The sequence below is a fragment of the Papio anubis genome, chromosome 15 (assembly GCF_008728515.1).
Source record: "Papio anubis isolate 15944 chromosome 15, Panubis1.0, whole genome shotgun sequence".
NCBI lineage: Eukaryota > Metazoa > Chordata > Mammalia > Primates > Cercopithecidae > Papio > Papio anubis.
In genome coordinates this window covers 9,860,985-9,878,481 of record NC_044990.1, presented here as the reverse complement: position 1 = coordinate 9,878,481, position 17,497 = coordinate 9,860,985, and the positions used below count along the sequence as shown (strand labels likewise).

At 45.9% G+C, this 17,497-nt stretch overlaps 1 protein-coding gene and 1 long non-coding RNA gene across 2 annotated transcripts in view; one reads left to right on the top strand and one right to left on the bottom strand.

Annotated features, from left to right (window-relative positions):
• The window catches only part of LOC101015562, an 11,799-nt gene extending 10,622 nt beyond the window's left edge, over positions 1–1,177 (top strand). The window contains exon 4 of the long non-coding RNA XR_004178635.1: positions 805–1,177. This is a non-coding gene — a long non-coding RNA (uncharacterized LOC101015562). The remainder of the gene's footprint in view (positions 1–804) is intronic.
• MEDAG (mesenteric estrogen dependent adipogenesis) overlaps positions 1–17,497 on the bottom strand; it is a 19,415-nt gene extending 1,918 nt beyond the window's left edge. The window contains exons 1-4 of the mRNA XM_031655781.1: positions 16,885–17,497; positions 6,159–6,268; positions 2,526–2,638; positions 1,806–2,091 (exon numbers count right to left, since the gene is read on the bottom strand). Coding sequence (XP_031511641.1) covers positions 1,806–2,091; positions 2,526–2,638; positions 6,159–6,268; positions 16,885–17,162 — 787 coding nt within the window. The 5' untranslated portion in view covers positions 17,163–17,497. The remainder of the gene's footprint in view (positions 1–1,805; positions 2,092–2,525; positions 2,639–6,158; positions 6,269–16,884) is intronic.

Sequence of the window (17,497 nt, the reverse complement as noted above, 5' to 3'; positions counted from 1 at the left end):
AGGGGTGTCAGAGAAAGGCCCAGGCACATATGGCACTGCAGCAAAAGGGCCAGTTAATCATCCCCTCCAAAAGGATCAGAGTATCATCCTCCACATGATTGCAATGGAGCAGAACACAAAGGCATCTTTGTGAGGAACTCCCAGGCAGAGAAAGCTGAAACAACATGGGAAGAATAGAAAGACAGAGAGACAGAGAAAGAGAGGGGAAAGAGAGAGAAACAGACAGAGACAGAAATGGAGATGGAAGAGATGGAGACTGAAACGAAGACAGAGATGGAGAAAGAGCAGGAGAGAAAAACACACAGAGAGAAAGAGATGGAGAGAGAGAGGAGGAAGGAGGGAAGGAGACAGGAAGAGAGAAAGAGAGAGACCACGTCTAGGATAAGAAATAGCTAGTAGCAAGCATTTTTGTTGTAAACATTTGAAGAAAGAAACACAAGCTGTGGCCAGGCATGGTGGCTCATACCTGTAATTCCAGCACTTTGGGAGGCTGAGGCAGTTGGATCACTTGAGGTCAGGAGTTCGAGACCAGCCTGGCCAAAAAGGTGAAAAACCGTCTCTACTAAAAACACAAAATTATCTGGGTATGGCAGCACACACCTGTAGTCCCAGCTACTTGGGAGCCTGAGACATGAGAATTGCTTATGCCCAGGAAAAAGAGGTTGCAGTGAGCCGAGATGGCGCCACTGCACTCCAACCTGGGTGACAGAGTGAGACTCCATCTCAAAAAATGAAAAACACACACACAAAAAAGCAAAAAACACAGGCTGTAAATACAATTAATGAGGACTCTATATTTTACAGGTGAACTCTGAGAATACCACAACTTCACAGAGACTGCTGGTTTTCTGCAATTAGCAGCAAGAGTCCTGACTCAGGGAAGTTGCTCTACAGTCCAGGCTAGCAAAAGACAGACAGAATGGGCTCTGCAGAAGACACATCCAGACAAGCCGTGATTCATGCCACCTGCAGCCACAAGGGTGTCAATACCAAGAACTTGCCATATGTCATCAAGAGTGTGTTAAATGAAACCTTCTCAAGAGTTATTCTTTTGTACTCTGTCCAAATCTGGAGAACCCTTCCAAATACAGTTAAAGACTGATATCTTGGCTGGGCACAGTGGCTCATGCCTGTAATCCCAGCACTTTGGGACGCTGAGGCAGGCAGATCACAAGGTCAGGAGTTCCAGACCAGCCTGGCCAACATGGTGAAACCCCATCTCTACTAAAAATACAAAAATTAGCCAGGCGTGGTGGCAGGCGCCTGGAATCCCAGCTACTCGGGAGGCTGAGGTAGGAGAAGCTGAAGCTTGAACCCAGAAGGCGGAGGTTGCAGAGAGCCAAGATCTTGCCACTGAATTCCAGCCTGGGCAACAAGAGTGAAACTCTGTTTCAAAAAAAAAAGATTGATATCTTGACCACATAGACCCCTCCCAACTCACCATTCTGTACAACAGAATGTGAACAATTGGAAGGCAGTGTTCTTTCTTAATATTTAAATAATTGCCAATAATATTTAAATGATCATTAATACTCATTTAAATTAATAATAATCTTTAAAGTTATTTTGGATTATACCACATAATATAATCCTGATGTCAGAAAACTTAAAGGGGCCCGAAAGGAAAAGTCACTACATTTGTTTTTGGTAATAAACATGTCCCACTTCTTACTTTCTGAATTTTGTGATCTGTTTCCCTTTTATTAATAGGTCTTGCCTTTTGAATCAATTGACTCTCTTCCATTATTTTATTCTACGCTTTTATTTAACTACTTTCCACATGTCCTTGGGAATTGTTAACATACCTCTGGAAGTTACACTGAACTTTCGGTCAGAGAAACTGCTCCTTCGGATTAAAGGCTCACTCATTTTTTCCAGAAATAACTTAATCGTCTCCTTCTTTTCTGGACTTGTACTTGACAAATTCAGAACTTTTCCATTTACTTTTACAATGGAATTACTGAGCCCAAACCAATAGAAGAAATCAAATAATGCGTCAGCTTTGAATTCATATGCAAAGCTTAAGTTTTCTCCATTAACCACTTCATTTCCCGGGGGGAAGAAATTCTTCACTGCCTCTTGAAAATCAAACTGAAAGAGAGAGGAACATTGCATTGACTTCCTGGACATAAGTGTCCTGTTGATATTGTAGAACTAACAACCTCCCAAATATCCAAACATCATACCTTTTATTTCCCTTTCACTCTCACAGATATTTTTAAACTGTTGTCTTTATTTTTTCTAACAAAACTTTGCATTTGCATCGTATTCCATCTAAAAATTCTGAACTGCTTGGCCAAAATTACATGTATTTTTACCCCATTTCTAATAGGTCGCTAAGAACTAAACTCACTTCATTGGTAGCAATAACGCTACCTTCGAGAACGAAGTGTCCGGATGCACTTTGTTTTCTAAGGGCCATTCTCTTGGCCTAAGCCAGGGCAATAGGGCCTCAGTTCCTGCATGAAATGCATGAGCTCCTTCCAAGTAGTTGACATTCCTGGATTCAGACAGGCTAGGCTTACCTGAAGCCGGTAACTTTCTCCAATCACTGAGGAGATGACCATGTCCATCCCTTGCTCTATCTGTCTTCTTATCTTGGGGTGCCTTGTGTTCACAAGAAACGCGTATGTCCTTTCTAGAAATTAGCAAGCAGAATTCAGAAACAAGTATGTCCATGTGACATAAGCATGCTTCTTAGAATTTGCTATAGCAGTGTTTCCCGCCTCCTTTGGAGATTTTATTCATTTATAACCTTCCTCTCTGCTCCCTCACATCCTTACTACAAAGCCTCGCCAGATTTCTAGAAGTGTTTCTGAGAATTTTGCAGATTTGAAGGAGGTTCTGGGCCGCTATCAAGGCAGGCTACACAATCAGCTCCCTCAAGGCTGCGGTTTGTCACTGGAGTCTCAGAAATCAAAAATTCCACTCTATAATTATCACAGATGAGAAGTGTGCCTCCACAGCATGTATCCAGTGTGGGGAAGGAAAGTGAAAGATCGAGATAGCCGGTTTTCATGTTCCTGCCGTGCTGGATTTTTTCTTCTTCTTCTTTTTTTTTTTTTTTTTTTTTTTTTCAGACAGAGTCTCTGTCACCCAGGCTGGAGTACAGTGATGCAATCACGGCTCACTGCAGCCTCAACCTCCTGGGCTCAAGTGATCCTCCTGCCTCAGCCTTCCGAGTTGCTGGGACCGCAGGCATTCACACCACGCCTGGCTAATTTTTGTATTTTTTTGTAGAGACAGGGTTTCATCATGTTGCCCAGGCTGGTCTTGAACTCCTGAACTCACGCAATCTGCCAGCCATGGCCTCCCAAAGTGCTGGGATTATAGGCATGAGTCACCATGACTTGCTAGGTATTCAAATCACAACTTGGCTCTTACAGAAACTTTCTTCTTTGAAAAAGAAAATTTGCAAAGGTCAGGAAATGGGGCTGCTCCATGCTTTCCACCTCTACCCCTACCCCCACCCCATGCCCTGCTCTCCCCATTCTCTCCAGGGACCAGACACGCTTCTGACAAATGGCTAGTCTAGGGTTCTATGGACCAAGACAACTGGAGGTGGATTCTTCTCCCTGCCGCTACCTCTAACACAATCCCAAGTGGGAAACATCTCCGTCTCATTGTTTAAATAATACCATGTGTCTGTCCGGCCAGACAGATTTTTTTGTTATTGATTGATTAGTTTGGTTTGGTAACCCCTCTTGTCCAATTCTACATGATTTAAGCCAAAAGAAGGTTGTTTCCTCATTAGGAAATATAAAATATTAAATATTAGTAACCAGCGACCTCTTAACTTTTCCAGTCCCCAGCATCAAGCTCCGTGGCCTTCATTACTCAGTGCTTGGTCTAAGGAGACACATAGATATCTGTGTTCTCCTCCATTTAACAGCCAGGGACCAGCCACTGTGTGAGTTTTAGAACTCAATGTTTTATACTGGCTTTGAGAGATCTCAGAGACAAACCTTTGGTCCACCAACAGCAAGTGTTTACGTCCTCCAGGAAGGCATCTTAAACTAACCTTATTTATCTTGTTTTTCTTACCCATGTTTTACTTTCTCCCAAATTATTTTTTGGGCACTTTAGATATAAGCTGCCTTATATCCTCTTTAACACAATAGATAAACAAAGTAAGCAAACTGCTTGATACCTTGAATTAAATCTCACGTAAACCAAACCAACACCTCTGGGTTCATTATATACTCATGGCCACCACACTCCACAGTTGTACTGATGGGGGAGGTTGTACACTGCCTAACTCTAGAGGCTGTCATTCACATTTAAAGACATTATTTGTATATTATGACAAACGTGTGGGAAGCATTAGTAATCATCTTGAGGAAATGGTAGCTTTTTCTGATTTGCACAAAAGTGCAGTTTAAAATAACAGCAAGACTGGACATATTGCCTTAATCACAATTTTGCAATTTAAAATTGATCATCTTAAGCTTTGTGTCACGGAGCCTCTTCATTTTACGGCTTTTATCACAATTAACTAGTACTGGGTTTCTGAATTCCTGCTGTGGCGATTCATTACATTTAGCATGCCTCAGACACATGCCTCCTTCCATAATAGTTGTTCGACAACTTCATACATTTTGTAGGCTACCTACAAATTCCTCCTCTACCACTACCTATACTTTCATTAAAATGTTAAAATGAAGAGGGCTCTTACTCCTTTTTTAGATTCCTCCTGAGTGATGGATGCAGGAGGTGTACTTGATACAGCTGTGAATTACATTCGTAAAGAACTATCTGACTTTCTGGTTATAATCAAGCCAAGGAACACGTGGGCTTCAGATGTTCTAATGAGCATTTCTTGCTACTGGGCGTTCTGTTCCTGGCCTCTCCTGCAGAAAGAGCATCGTGACTTTTTATCGTCAAATGAGCAGAGAGAGCTCCACAAATCTGAATGAGAGTGAATGTTTGGGAAAATCTATTTGAAATTCGTAGATCATTTCTTAGTCCCTTGGACTCATTTTAAGAATGTTAGTTAGAAGCAAGTTTAAGAAATTCTACTTCTATTACAGAACGTTATGCCCATGACTTCCCCCACATAGCATTCTGAGCAGGAGGAGGAAGGCAAAATGGAGACATTTTCATACTGAAATTTGGTTTAATATAGTTGTTACCATCTAATCTGATTTCCTGGAAGAAACAATAAAGAGATGTGTCTAAACACGACATTCCAACATCATAGCATGAAACAGAAAAGCATCCACAACTGCTATTTATTTTCTTAGTTTCCTCATCTATAAAACGGGAATAGTGTAAGTACCTCCTAGGTGGCGTAATTATGCATCCTAGTTTGCCCGGGTCAGTTTATATCTTCATCCCAGAATAATCATTGATAGTAATGATGTTCATGTTCATAACGCCCTCAGTTGATAAGCCCTACAAAGTTATTGTGCTGATCCATTACATTAGAGCACTTCTTAGACATAGTGTTTGATATGTGGTAGAGCATGTTATATATCATCCTCATCACTCTAGTCATTTCTGCAACCTCCAAAGTCTCAGAATGTCAGATCACTTCCCGCCTAGGCAGGAAGTAGAAAAGAAACCACCCAGACAGGTAGCTTCTGCCCTAGGATCATTGAGAGGTTTGTTCTGCAGGCCTGTCCTGTGCTTCAGGTGGCCTCACACACCAGGCTCCTTGCTGTCCACCTCGTCACAAGCTGATTTCTGCCCTGCTCATCAGCATGCCTCAGTCCACACCCCAGCCCAGTTTGGTCCCAGCAAGGACCAAACCAAAACTATTTAGATACTGATATGGTTTGGATTTGTGTCCCTGCCCAAATCTCACATCAAATTGTAATTCCCAGTGTTGGAGGAGGGGCCTAGTGAGAGGTGACTGGATCATGGGGGCAAATTTCCCCCTTGCTGTTCTCATGATAGTGGGTGAGTTTTTGCTAGATCTGGTTATTTAAGAGTGTGCAACACCTGCCCTTCTGCTCTCTTCCTCTTGCTCCATGTAAGACGTGCCTGCTTTCCCTTCACCTTCCAACATGATTGTAAGTTTCCTGAGGCGTCTCCAGAAGCAGAAGCCTATACAGCCTGCAGAACCGTGAGCCAATTAAACCTCTTTTCTTTATAAATTACCCAGTTTTAGGTATTTCTTTACAGTAGTGTAAGAATGGACTAAAATAGATACTTACCTTTTGAGGTGTCTTTTTTGGTCTGTACATTAATAAAGAACAACATTGGTTTGCTCAGTATCGTTTCCCTGTAGTCTTTATAATCACAGTAGTTGGTCAGTTCCACATACCTATGGAAAAGCAGAGATCATTGCAAATGTAACATACCGTTTCATCTAAGTTAGGAAGGGGATGTACTGGGCAGGTATCTGCCACAGCCACAGACCTTGGAGGGAAGTTCCTTGAAATGTGTCCTTACAGAGGTCACTATATAAGTGAATCTTTCTGGTCATGGCTGACTGGCTGAAGGATCAGTGTGCATCCCACAGCCATGGTCCTGGGGGTGTCCTGGCATCGATGCTTGGCTCTCAGACTGTACCAGATGATCATCAGTATCATCTGTCATTTGGGCTAAAAGGGTTCATTTGAAGCAATAAGAGCTCTAAGTCCCTCTGAATTGAGAATGAATTCGACTTAAGTAGAATTAGCTGAATTTTCTCCAGGGGAGTCATCCTGTCTAACTTGTGGGCCTAGAATTTTCCTTTCCTTCTCCCCACTTCCCTTACTAATCCCAAGATAAAGCAGCCCCCTCCATAGATTACGGAATCAACCAATATTCATATGAACTATTACTAATTCACATCCTCCCTATGCTGAGCTTGTGTAATTAAAAAACGAAAACCACTGATGTTGGACTTTTCACTACATCCTTGTTAAATTTAGCCTTTTTGGTTTTCATTCATTATTCTCATTTAGGAAGATCTTTCTGAATCCTGATTCTGTCATCCAGCATGTTAGCTTTCTCCCCTGCCCTTCACATCTTCCAAGCAGCCTAGCTATGTCCCTATCTGCATTGTTGATAAAAAGGTCCAGGTGCAGATTAGCTTCCTTCAAGAAGCTGGCTGATTTTCTAACTAAACCCAAACTCAGATGCCATGTGGATGTAGGCAAGCTGAATGGCCCCCAGCGGGCTGAAGGATGCGTCTGCCGAAGTCTCTCTGAAACACGGAGCTGGTTCCCCATTGACACAGCTGCGAGCATCTGCACGGAGCGAATGGCTGGCTGAGCTGAGCACGCGGGCTGCCTTTTGCTACACCACAGCATGTTTGTTTCTTATATCTAGCCATCAGCAGAGACAGCTCCAAGCAATTCTTTCTGGCTGGTTGTCTTTCCAGTGCCTGACATGAAAATCACAGCCTTGGCGAGAAAACAGCCGCTGCAGGGAGTGGTGGCCACAGTACTCTCAGCATCCCTCCCCTGCGTCCACTTCCCAACGCCCCTTGGAGGGGCCAGCACACAAGACAGTGACCAGGGCATGTGTCAAGAGCATGCGAGAGAATATCTACCCTGAGGCAGGAAAACACAGCTTCCACTCAGCTGTCTCCCAGCTTGGTTTCTTAGAAATCTATGTCATTATCTTTCTGCTGGGATTGTCAGACCTGATTTTGAGAGCATTTAAAACCTGACCCCTGATGGAGCCTCTAAAATGCTTCCTGCCTTCTATTTCAGCAAGATTTTAAAGCAGTCTCCACCTCCTGCCACATCTGTAGTGGTGGCTGCTTTGGGGCTGTTCCTGGGGTGGGGAGGGAACATGGGGCTGCAGTGTTCCAGAGAAGAAAAAGACCGGTGTGGAAGTTGACGCTCACAGAGCGGGTGAGGATGGCAGGAGTAGAGGAGAGGATGATGGGAATGGAGGAGGGGCGCTGGGAGGGGAGAGGATGATGGGAATGGAGGAGGGGCGCTGGGAGGGGGAGCTGGGGTGTTACAAGGGAATAGATGGCCAGGTAAGAGAATGCAGGCCCATACAGGGCGTTGGTATGGTTCTTCCTTCACCCCTCCCCTGCCCTCATCCTCACCGGGGCAGACCAGGAGAAAGGGGGTGAGATGGGGGAACCTCAGCAGACTGAGGGGAGTGGTGCTGGTGTTGCACATCAGCTGGGAGAGAATTTTCCTGCCCTTTTTATCCCAGTTGACCAACTGCCAAAAGTTACTAGAGAAAGAAAGCAAAGGAGAAGGCGGGAAAAAGAAAACCACCATTTGCTGGGCTCATTCATTCATTCACTCAGCAGCTTCACTGAATCCCGCTGATGAGCCGGACACCAGGTGAGCATTTACATGTGTCTCATTGCCTTATCATGCTGGAGGGGCTCAGAGCCCAGGAAGGGGGCAGTGGAAGGAGGCAGTGCAGGGTGCCCCTGTGCTCGCCCATCCCTCTTGCCATCCATCTATTCAGCTGCCAAACGCCCGGCACAAATATAGATATTTCAGAATTACTAATGCAAATATTGCTTCTACATATTGAATATTTATCATAGTTGCTGAAGTTATCATTAGGCAGGCAGGCAAGAGTGGCTTGGGAAGTGGGTGAAGAGAAGGTGAAGTCTGTGGTTACACGGTGGGGTGAGGTTATAGGTGGAGAAAAGAGAAAGAAAGCCCCTGCAGCAAAAGAGGAAGAAAAGGGCAAGTCTGGTTTACATAAACATAAAAAGATAGCTGGGTGATGCAGGGGCAGGGGCAGGCTCCACCTGTGACCCACTCGAGGCAGGTTCCCCTTTCTCCTACCACCCTGTTTACATGGAGTTCAGTCATGGTCATTTCAGCTCCTTTAGTATATTCCTCAGGGTGATTCCTCTATTCTCTCAATATCTGGAGTCCAATTGTCATTTTTAATGGAAAGCGCATGGCATTTGTGTACAATGCATCCAGAAAATCTGCAGTTTTGATGCCTTTTCTGATGACACAAATGCCAGTACAATAGTTCCCTCTGCATACAAAATTGATTGATAGCTGATGGGTCAGTGGTTCCACAGATAAAAATCTCAATTTACAAATGATCTCTGGTTCAGAGACTAATCAGTTTTCCCTGGAATTTTGTGGAAGGTTTTTCGAATGCTACTGGTATTTGGCATGGTCACAGAAGGAAACCTGCTGGATAGCCACGTGTTGAGTGTAATCTGTGACCTACACATGAGCTATCCATTTTCGAGCCTGAATTTCATAAAACACCTTGGATAATAAAACTACATGCAACATTATTTAATCTGCCTTTGATGATTCAGGGGTACTTGAATTTCAGCTCCTTAACAGGCTGTAAACCTCATCACAGCGCATGCCAGTTATCACTGTACTACAGATGTGTGAAAACACTGCTTATAGAAGATCTCTGATGCCAGAACCGACAGACAAGAGATTGTAGCAAGATCCCTACTTAATAAGCTCCTTATCTCTAACCAGACCACAGATAAGGAATACCTCATTAATTCATCCATCCCCAGCCTCCCGGTTATGGTCCAATTTTTAAACACCTTGAAATTCCATTGAAATAAATAAATGTGAGCATTCACTAAAATACAATAAGACCAGAGAATTTAGTTGTTAAGGGGCACAGATATTTAAGTTTCTGACATGTAATCACTGGTTTTAGTTTAAGACTATTCTTACTAGATTATATTAGGGACTAGATATTCGATCTTTGTTTGTTTGTGTGTTGTTTGTTTATTTGTTTTTTGAGATGGAATCTCACTCTGTCGTCCAGGCTGGAGTGCGCTGGCACAATCTTGGCTCACTGAAACCTCTGTCTCCCAGGTTCAAGCAATTCTCCTGCCTCAGCCTCCCAAGTAGCTGGGATTACAGGTGCACACCACCATGCCCAGCTAATTTTTGTATTTTTAATAGAGACAGGGTTTCACCACATTGGCCAGGCTGCTCTTGAACTCCTGACCTCAAATGATCTGCCTGCCTCAGCCTCCCAAAGTGCTGGGATGGCATGAGCCATCACACTGTGCCTTTAATCATAGATATTTCAGAATTACTAATGCAAATATTGCTTCTACATATTGAATATTTGTCATGGTTGCTGAAATTATCATTAGGAATGAAAAGCAAACACTTTAAGATAGGTTCTTAAACTCTCATTTCTTCATTGCTTTATCCTGGCCCCAAAATGCTTCTGGGGTGAAAGTTTCTAAGCTTGGCTTCAATCCAAAGATTAAAAGGCAGGACAAGTCCGGGCGTGGTTGCTCACGTCTGTAATCCCAGCACTTTGGGAGGTCAAGACAGAGGACTGCTTGAGGCAAGGAGTTATAGACCAGCCTGGGCAACAGAGTTCCAGACCAGCCTAGGAAAACCTTGCCTCTACAACAAGTTTTTAAAATTAGCCAGGTGTGGTGGTGCATGCCTATACTCCTAGCAACTCAGGAGGCTGAGGCGGGAGGATTGCTGGAGTCCAGGAATTCCAGGCTGCAGTGAGCTATGACTGCACCACTGCACTCCAGCCTGGGCGACAGAGCAAGACCCTATCTCAACAAACAAACAAACAACCCAAAGCAACCAACCAACCAAAAACAAACAAAAAAACCCCCAGCAGGACAATGTAATGGGAAGCACAGTATTTCAAAATAAGATTGAATTCATGTCCTAATTTGCTGGCTATGTGAATTCAATTTCAGAGCCACAACTCACTGTGACCTTGAGGGGCTTCTTTAACCTTCTGCACCTGTTCACTCATCTGTGGAAAGGGCATAACAGTATTTTTTCCCTCATGAGGAGTAAATGCAGTACATGCAATGTAGACATATGAATTTGAACCCATAGTAGATGCTTAATAAACATCATGAGTGTCTCTAATCCTGGCCAACTTGGCAGACCCATAGGATGAAGTTCTGTAAACTTCTGACTCCCAACCAGGGCTGTGTTCATTTAAGTTCCCAGGAAATTAGGAAAATTTCAGCATCTGATAAATGAGCAAGAGTTGCTCTTTCCTTGTTCCAATTTCTTTCCTCATTTTTTCAGTTTAGGAGGCTAAAGGGAACAACTTAATGACAGCAACATCTGAAAAGGAGGAGCAAAAAAAGAGCATTGTGTTTTGCTTCTAGCAAATCAGGAGTCACTGAAAGATGGCCCACCTCTAAGACACCCACCTTTCAAAGCTGCCCCAAATTTCCCTTGGCTCTAACAATTTCTGCTCAATGACAGATAGGAATTCAAATCCTCCATGAACTCCATCAAAGGGTGGAGTGTGTGTGTGTGTGTGTGTGTGTGTGTGTGTGTGTGTGTGTTCATTAAAAATATATATGGACAGTTGAGCAGAGACAAAGAGGAACACACACTGCAATAGTCTGTGTAGGAGGCCCAGGAACTGCTTGTCACCTTCATAATTCTTTGCTGTGACACTAAGCAAAAACATGCAGAGCCGTTTTACTCTTGGGGGAAGCAGGATGCCCCTGCCATGACTTTCCAGTGTTAGCTTCATCTCCTTACACAGAGTCTCGCCCTAATCTCTTTTCCCTTCTTCCCTCTGCCTTCTGCCTTAGTTCTAGTGAAACAAAGCAAAATTTTTAGACTTCTCACTCTAATGTCTGTGGCTCACACAGACATGATTCAAGTTCACATGTTCATGCATTCATTCCTTAAGGAATTGTTGACACTTAGTGGGTGTGAAACTCTGACCAGGGCAGAGGATGATTCATTCATTTATGCATGCAAGGAATGATTACTGAGTACCTACTGTGTGCTGGGCACTGGGGACACAGAGATGAGAAAGGGAATAGCCTAGCTTCTAAGAAGCATACAATCTCCTAGGGAGACAGATGAGAAAACACACGATTTTGGTATGAAATTATGAATGTATAACCTTCTTGCTCAAAGTGTGATCCTTGGACTAACAGCACTGGAATCACCTGGCATGATGAAGAATCTGGGGCTCCCCCCAGAATCAATCAGAATCTGTGTTTTAACAAGGTTTCCAGGAGACTTGCATGCTTATTTAAAGTTTGAGAAGCACTGGTCTAAGACATGGTCCCTTCTATTCACCGGCTTGCAAACTGGTAAATCATTCAAACATACTAATGCCAAAGAAATGCATAGTTCTCTGTATTCACGTGTCCAGGCTCCACTGGGTTCTCTCCTTGTCTGTTAAGCCAAAGGGAGCAAGTCAGGAGGGGCGGGGGGTTAGAGCCATGTATTGGGGTGAGATGGGTAGTAGGAGAGATTGTCCTGTCAAGCCAAACAACCCACAAAGGTTGGACAAGAGCAGGGGCAGGGGGCACCCCAGGAAGAGTCACAGTCTAGCCCATCCATGGGGACTACAGGACGGCTGCACGCAGGCAGGCAGGCAGGTAGGTGGCAAGGACCAGGGGAGCTGAGAATAGAAAGGAGACCCACGTGTGGCTGCAAGTCCAGAGCCTGGCTCTGAAGAAGGCAGGAAGGAGAGAAGACCAGGAGGCACATCGCTGTGGAGTCATCAGATCTGAGTGTGATTTTTGTCTCTGTGACCTCAGCTAGTGTTTTAACCTTGCGGACATTCATTTTCCTCACCTATAGAATCTGGCTAACAAAAGATAACCCATGAATGGCTAAGAGATTAAATAATGTGTGTAAAGCTCTTGGCTTCTGGTGCTGCTTCAGTGTTACCACTATTACCACTTTATAGTTGAGGAAATGGAGTCCCATGGACAGGAAGTAAATTTCCCAAGGTCATTCAGCTAGTGAAGAGCAGAGCCCTTCCTCTACACTGACTCTCCTAAAAATCTCACAGCTCAATGCATGCATGGTTACTATTCCACCAACATCACTATGTGTCCTGCTAAGGGGCTGCTGTCCTAAGCAGGTTGCTACATCTAAGACCACATTTTCCAACCTCCCAGCCTCAAGTTGAACTCTCTTCTGAGAACTGGACCTGAGCTGGCAGACAGAGCCCAGCACTTCCCACTGCGGGATGGAGGTGAGGCTTCCCCCAGTAAACTTCCAAGTGTGTTCCAGCCTGCCTGTCCTCATTTTAACCCCATGAGTGCCGCTCCACCTCACCTGCATTCTCTGCCCTGAGTAAGCATGATTGTCACCCACCCAGGAGCAGGTCACAGCTCTGCTTTTAGTGGCTTCTTTAAAATCACTGCACTTACTTCCTTTTGTAGGCTGATTGTACAAGATATGCACTAGCTGACATAATTCCAGTTATTTATTTGTAGATTCAGGAAATGAGTGATAAAGCAAGATTATTTCAGGTTCGAAGTAATTTGCTGAAAGCATAGGTTCTCCTGGTTCTGCTGGTCCTCCCACTTAGCAGCATCTTACCTAGGTAAATGACTTAAGCTCTGAGTCCTAATGCTTACATCTGTAAAAAGGAGCAATAGTGTGAACTTTGTAAACTGTTATGAGATAATAGCTGAGAAATACTTTGCACCACTCAAGTAAATGTTAGTAGCCACCATTACTATTGTATTTATTTTTATTCCCCAAGCAGCTTCTTTCATGCTAGGGGAGCATCAAAAAGAAGGGACTCCAGGTCTTCTTTGCCAAACGTTTGCCATTATACTTCACCAAGAGGCTGCTTTATAGAAAGAAAAGGTGTGTGTGTATGTGTGTGCACACGTGTGTGTCACAGTTAATGGTAATTTTGACTTTTAAGTATTGAATGAATAGCTCCCTGAATGACCATTACCCACATCTTGTGTCCTGAGCACATTGTGTTTACAACATGGGTGAAAACCCTGATCTTGAAAGAAAAAAATAAAAATAAAGATCTTGCCGTAAATCCTACAAAGTAGGACAAATATTTTCAAGTAGGTTCTGGAAGGAGCTTTAGGGCTGGTGGCCATCACTAAACCTTCCCACTATGCTAGATTTCCTTAGTTTACTTAGTAGGTATGTACTTATAAAAATGTTCAAGTATTAGAAAATGAACCTAAGTGGTGCTGCTAAAATCATCCTCTTGCTCTCTTAGCAAGTGAATCATCTGAAAGTCAAGGTTGGTGGCTCTTAGCCTTTCGGGATTGCTTGGAAAAGGGCCTCATGAAAGCCACAGCACACACATAGGAGGTCCCAGAAAGAAATTCTAATTACACCAGAGGCTTATCCCGTATGCTGAAAATATTTGTTGAGTTAAAAAGAACTAATTAATTAATAGAGCAAGGACTCTTAACCTGGGTCCAAGTATCTCATGAACATCCTGGATGGTCACCAATAATTGGGTATCTATCTACATTTCTGGGGAATCTACATACAGTTCTCAAAAGTTCTATGGTCCAAAATGATCAGGAATCATTCTGCCTTTTGGGATCCCTGGCCATCTTGGTGGCTGCCTTTGCTTAGAGGCCATCCCACACCCAAGGCCAGAATATGTTGGCCACAAAGAAGATGAAAAGTCACTGGAGTCCATCCACTCTAGGCTCCAACCCATTAAGAAGGGTGGAAAATACAAGCTGGGGCAAGCCAGCTCTGAAGATGACAGACAAGGCAAAGTGAAACTGGTCATCCCCACCAACTGCCTGGCCTCGAGGAAATCTGAAACTCAGCACTAAGCCACATGCTCTCAAAGCTGCCATCTACCACTCCAGCGGTCGTAACATTCAATTGGGCACAACAGGTGGAAAATACCATAGGAAGGGCACCCTGGTGTCACTGATCCAGGGCATTCTGAGATTTTTTTTTTTTTTTTTTTTTTTTTTGAGACAAGGTCTCACTCTGTTGCCTAGGCTGGAGTGCAGTGGTACCCTCTTGGCTCACTGCAATCTCCACCTCCAAGATTCAAGCCATCCTCCTCCCACCTCAGCCTCCTAAGCAGCTGGGACCACAGGTGCATGTCACCACGCCCAGCTAATTTTTGTAGAGAGGAGGTCTCACTATGTTGCCCAAGCTGGCCTCGAAGTCCTGGACTCAAGCAATTCGCCTGCCTCAGCCTCCCAAAGTGCTGGGATTACAGGCATGAGGCACTGCACCTAGCCCTGAGATCTTTAGAAGCATGCCAGAACAGACTGGTGAAAGAAAATCATGCAAATCTTTAATAAAACTGGCCAGAGCTTATTTTTCAAAAAGAAGGAGGGAAGGAAGGGAGGGAGGGAGGGAGGGAGGTTGTATGCTATCCCTAAAGCCAAGACAACTGGGCAAATTTGGCAGCTCAGAGGAGTGAAACTTTAGATATCTGAGTTCTGGCTTCAGCGTGCCTCCCACCTCCTGATTCACAAGGGCAGAACCTCTCACTGCTGCCCACAACCCAGTCCTCTCCCTCTGCCTAGAAGGCTGTCTCCATTTAGACCAGATACCCTCCTGGCCATCCTTCAGGACTGCACACTCAGTTATAAAAGCTTCCTTCCCTGCCTGAGGACAATAGATAGCTCCTTCCATCACCTAAATTATTTTTGGAGGCTCCTTACTATTTCCCAGGTACAAAAGCCCTCACAGTATTGCTTATATAATGATAGCCTATTATTTGTTGGTTTGTATTTGCACCCTGGTCTGTGTTACCTGGTCATTGTGGCCCAGTTGTTTATTCTAGATTCAAAGCTGTCACGGAATCACCGCTGTTTAATTTTCTTTGTGTAGGAGGTGTTCAAAGCAAAAGTTAGATGACAGACTTCAAAATCATTTCAGATTCTGCAGCACTGTTTGCTACAATTAGGAGAACTGGTTCTGTCAAAAGACTAACCTATGGCTTCAGTTAATTCTGGACATTTTTATTTTTCATACCCTGTTCTCAAATACAATGGGTATCTTCTTTGTAAATCTGCGCACATCTGATTTCTGACTCAGTTCCTCCCACAGTCCTCCGCTTATGGTTTGGGATTGGAATTTTCGTTTCACTAAGAGAGGGAGAAATTCTTGCTGGGAAATGGTTCTTCAGGCATTCAGAGCCCTCACTATCTTTGTCTGGAAAAGCAAGGTTTTTTCCCCAGAAGTTTTGGAGACTGCACGTTCAATATCTCATTTTGTTTGCTTGCCTCTCTTGGCTCCCTGCTACCCACAGGGTGCCACAGCACGCTGTCTTTCCCAGTAGCAAAGGCACTGTGTCTCAAAAGCTGGCTATCTTATTCATTTCTGAGTCAAACTCTAGACCATGCTTGCCTCTTCAGGCACTCGGCGCTCTTGGCACAAATATAACAGGGCTTTGCACTCCAGGCCCTTGCCAAGGGTGACCTCTGGAGGCCTGAGGCCATGTGGAATCAGGCCTGAAGTGCCCTCCTTTACCCCGTGGCACCAAAGCCTGCTTCACATGGCTGGGCCACATCCTGCCAGCTTCATGTCTGCCAGGAAGAGCTTGGGGGCACTTTGGCCACAACAGTCAAGCATCCTGGGGGCCCCCTTCCATTTACGGCCGGTAGGTTTCACACTTACTTCCCCAGAACTTATCTGTGCCTTCCACAGCCCACATGGCCCCAGTCTGGACTTCCAGGGCCTTTGTTCCCTTCTCAGTTCGGTTTCTTTGTTTATGTTTGAAACACGAAGGGAGACCAGAGATGGGATGGGAAACTTTGAGCTTTTGCATGCTTCTCCACTCGGTCTCTTCACCGGAGAGGGCTGGCCGTGCTCAGAATGGTGCATGCTCCCTGTCCCCACCGCCACCCATGCTCCAAAGCCAGGATGTGAGTCTCGCAGCGCTGCAGACAGCCCCTAAAGGGTGTGCCCCCAATTTGAGCTCATCTGACGCAGTTAAGGAGCCAGAATGGGAGAAGCATCCGCCAGTCATGAGCTCTAACTTGGGGCCCCTGCCCTCCCCCTCGCGCCCGGGGCCTGATGCCCTTCTGAGCGGCTTCAAGCAGCAGCTGCAAAATATCAGTGCAAGAAGCAGAAGAACCAGGGTGAGCGTGCAGGCTCCCGGTGATGGAAGCAGAAGGAAAGTCTAGAAGCACAGGGAGTAGTGGGCCACGCGGGGACGCAGGCGGCGAGGAGAGCCCAGGCTCCCAGAGACCGCAGCCAGGTGGAGGCTTCTGCGGGTACCAGGTGACGGGCTGGGGCGCGCGGCGAGGCCACCCACCTCTTAATGTAGCTGCTGAGGCGGTAGAGCTGCCCGTCGAGGCGCACGAGGCCGTCGCCGAAGACGTTGAAGCCCCCCCGCGCCGCTGCCGGCTCCCCGGGCCCGGCCACCACTAGCTGGTCGCCGCGCAGCTGGAAGGCACCCGGTTGCAGGCGCAGCAGCTGTGCCAGCGGCAGCAGGGCCAGCTCGCAGTCGCAGGTCCACAGGCTGCGCAGCTCCCCAGACGAGATGGAGGTCAGGCTCGGCCTGGCCACCGGCTCGCAGGCCGCCCCCGCCATGCCCGCGTCGTCGGTCCTCACACCGCCTGCTTCCGTCCCGTCCCTGCTTTCCCCAGCCAGCACCTGATGGTCCCCAGGAGGGGCAGGGCGCCCTGCCTGCGCCAGCCGCGCGCGGGGTGCGGAGGGGGTCGCTCTGCCCGCCTGGCTGGGACGCGGTGGCCGCTCAGGTGCCAATCCGACCGCCCGGACGGCCCCTGCCAAGCTGCCACTCGCTGGGAGCCCTGCAGGCACCGCGCGGAGAAAGCCGCCCCGGCGCGGCTCGGCCCCTTTTATCCGCCCTCCGGACGCCCGCCTCGCCCCTGCCGGCCCACGGCCACGACCCCAGAGGCTCCGGG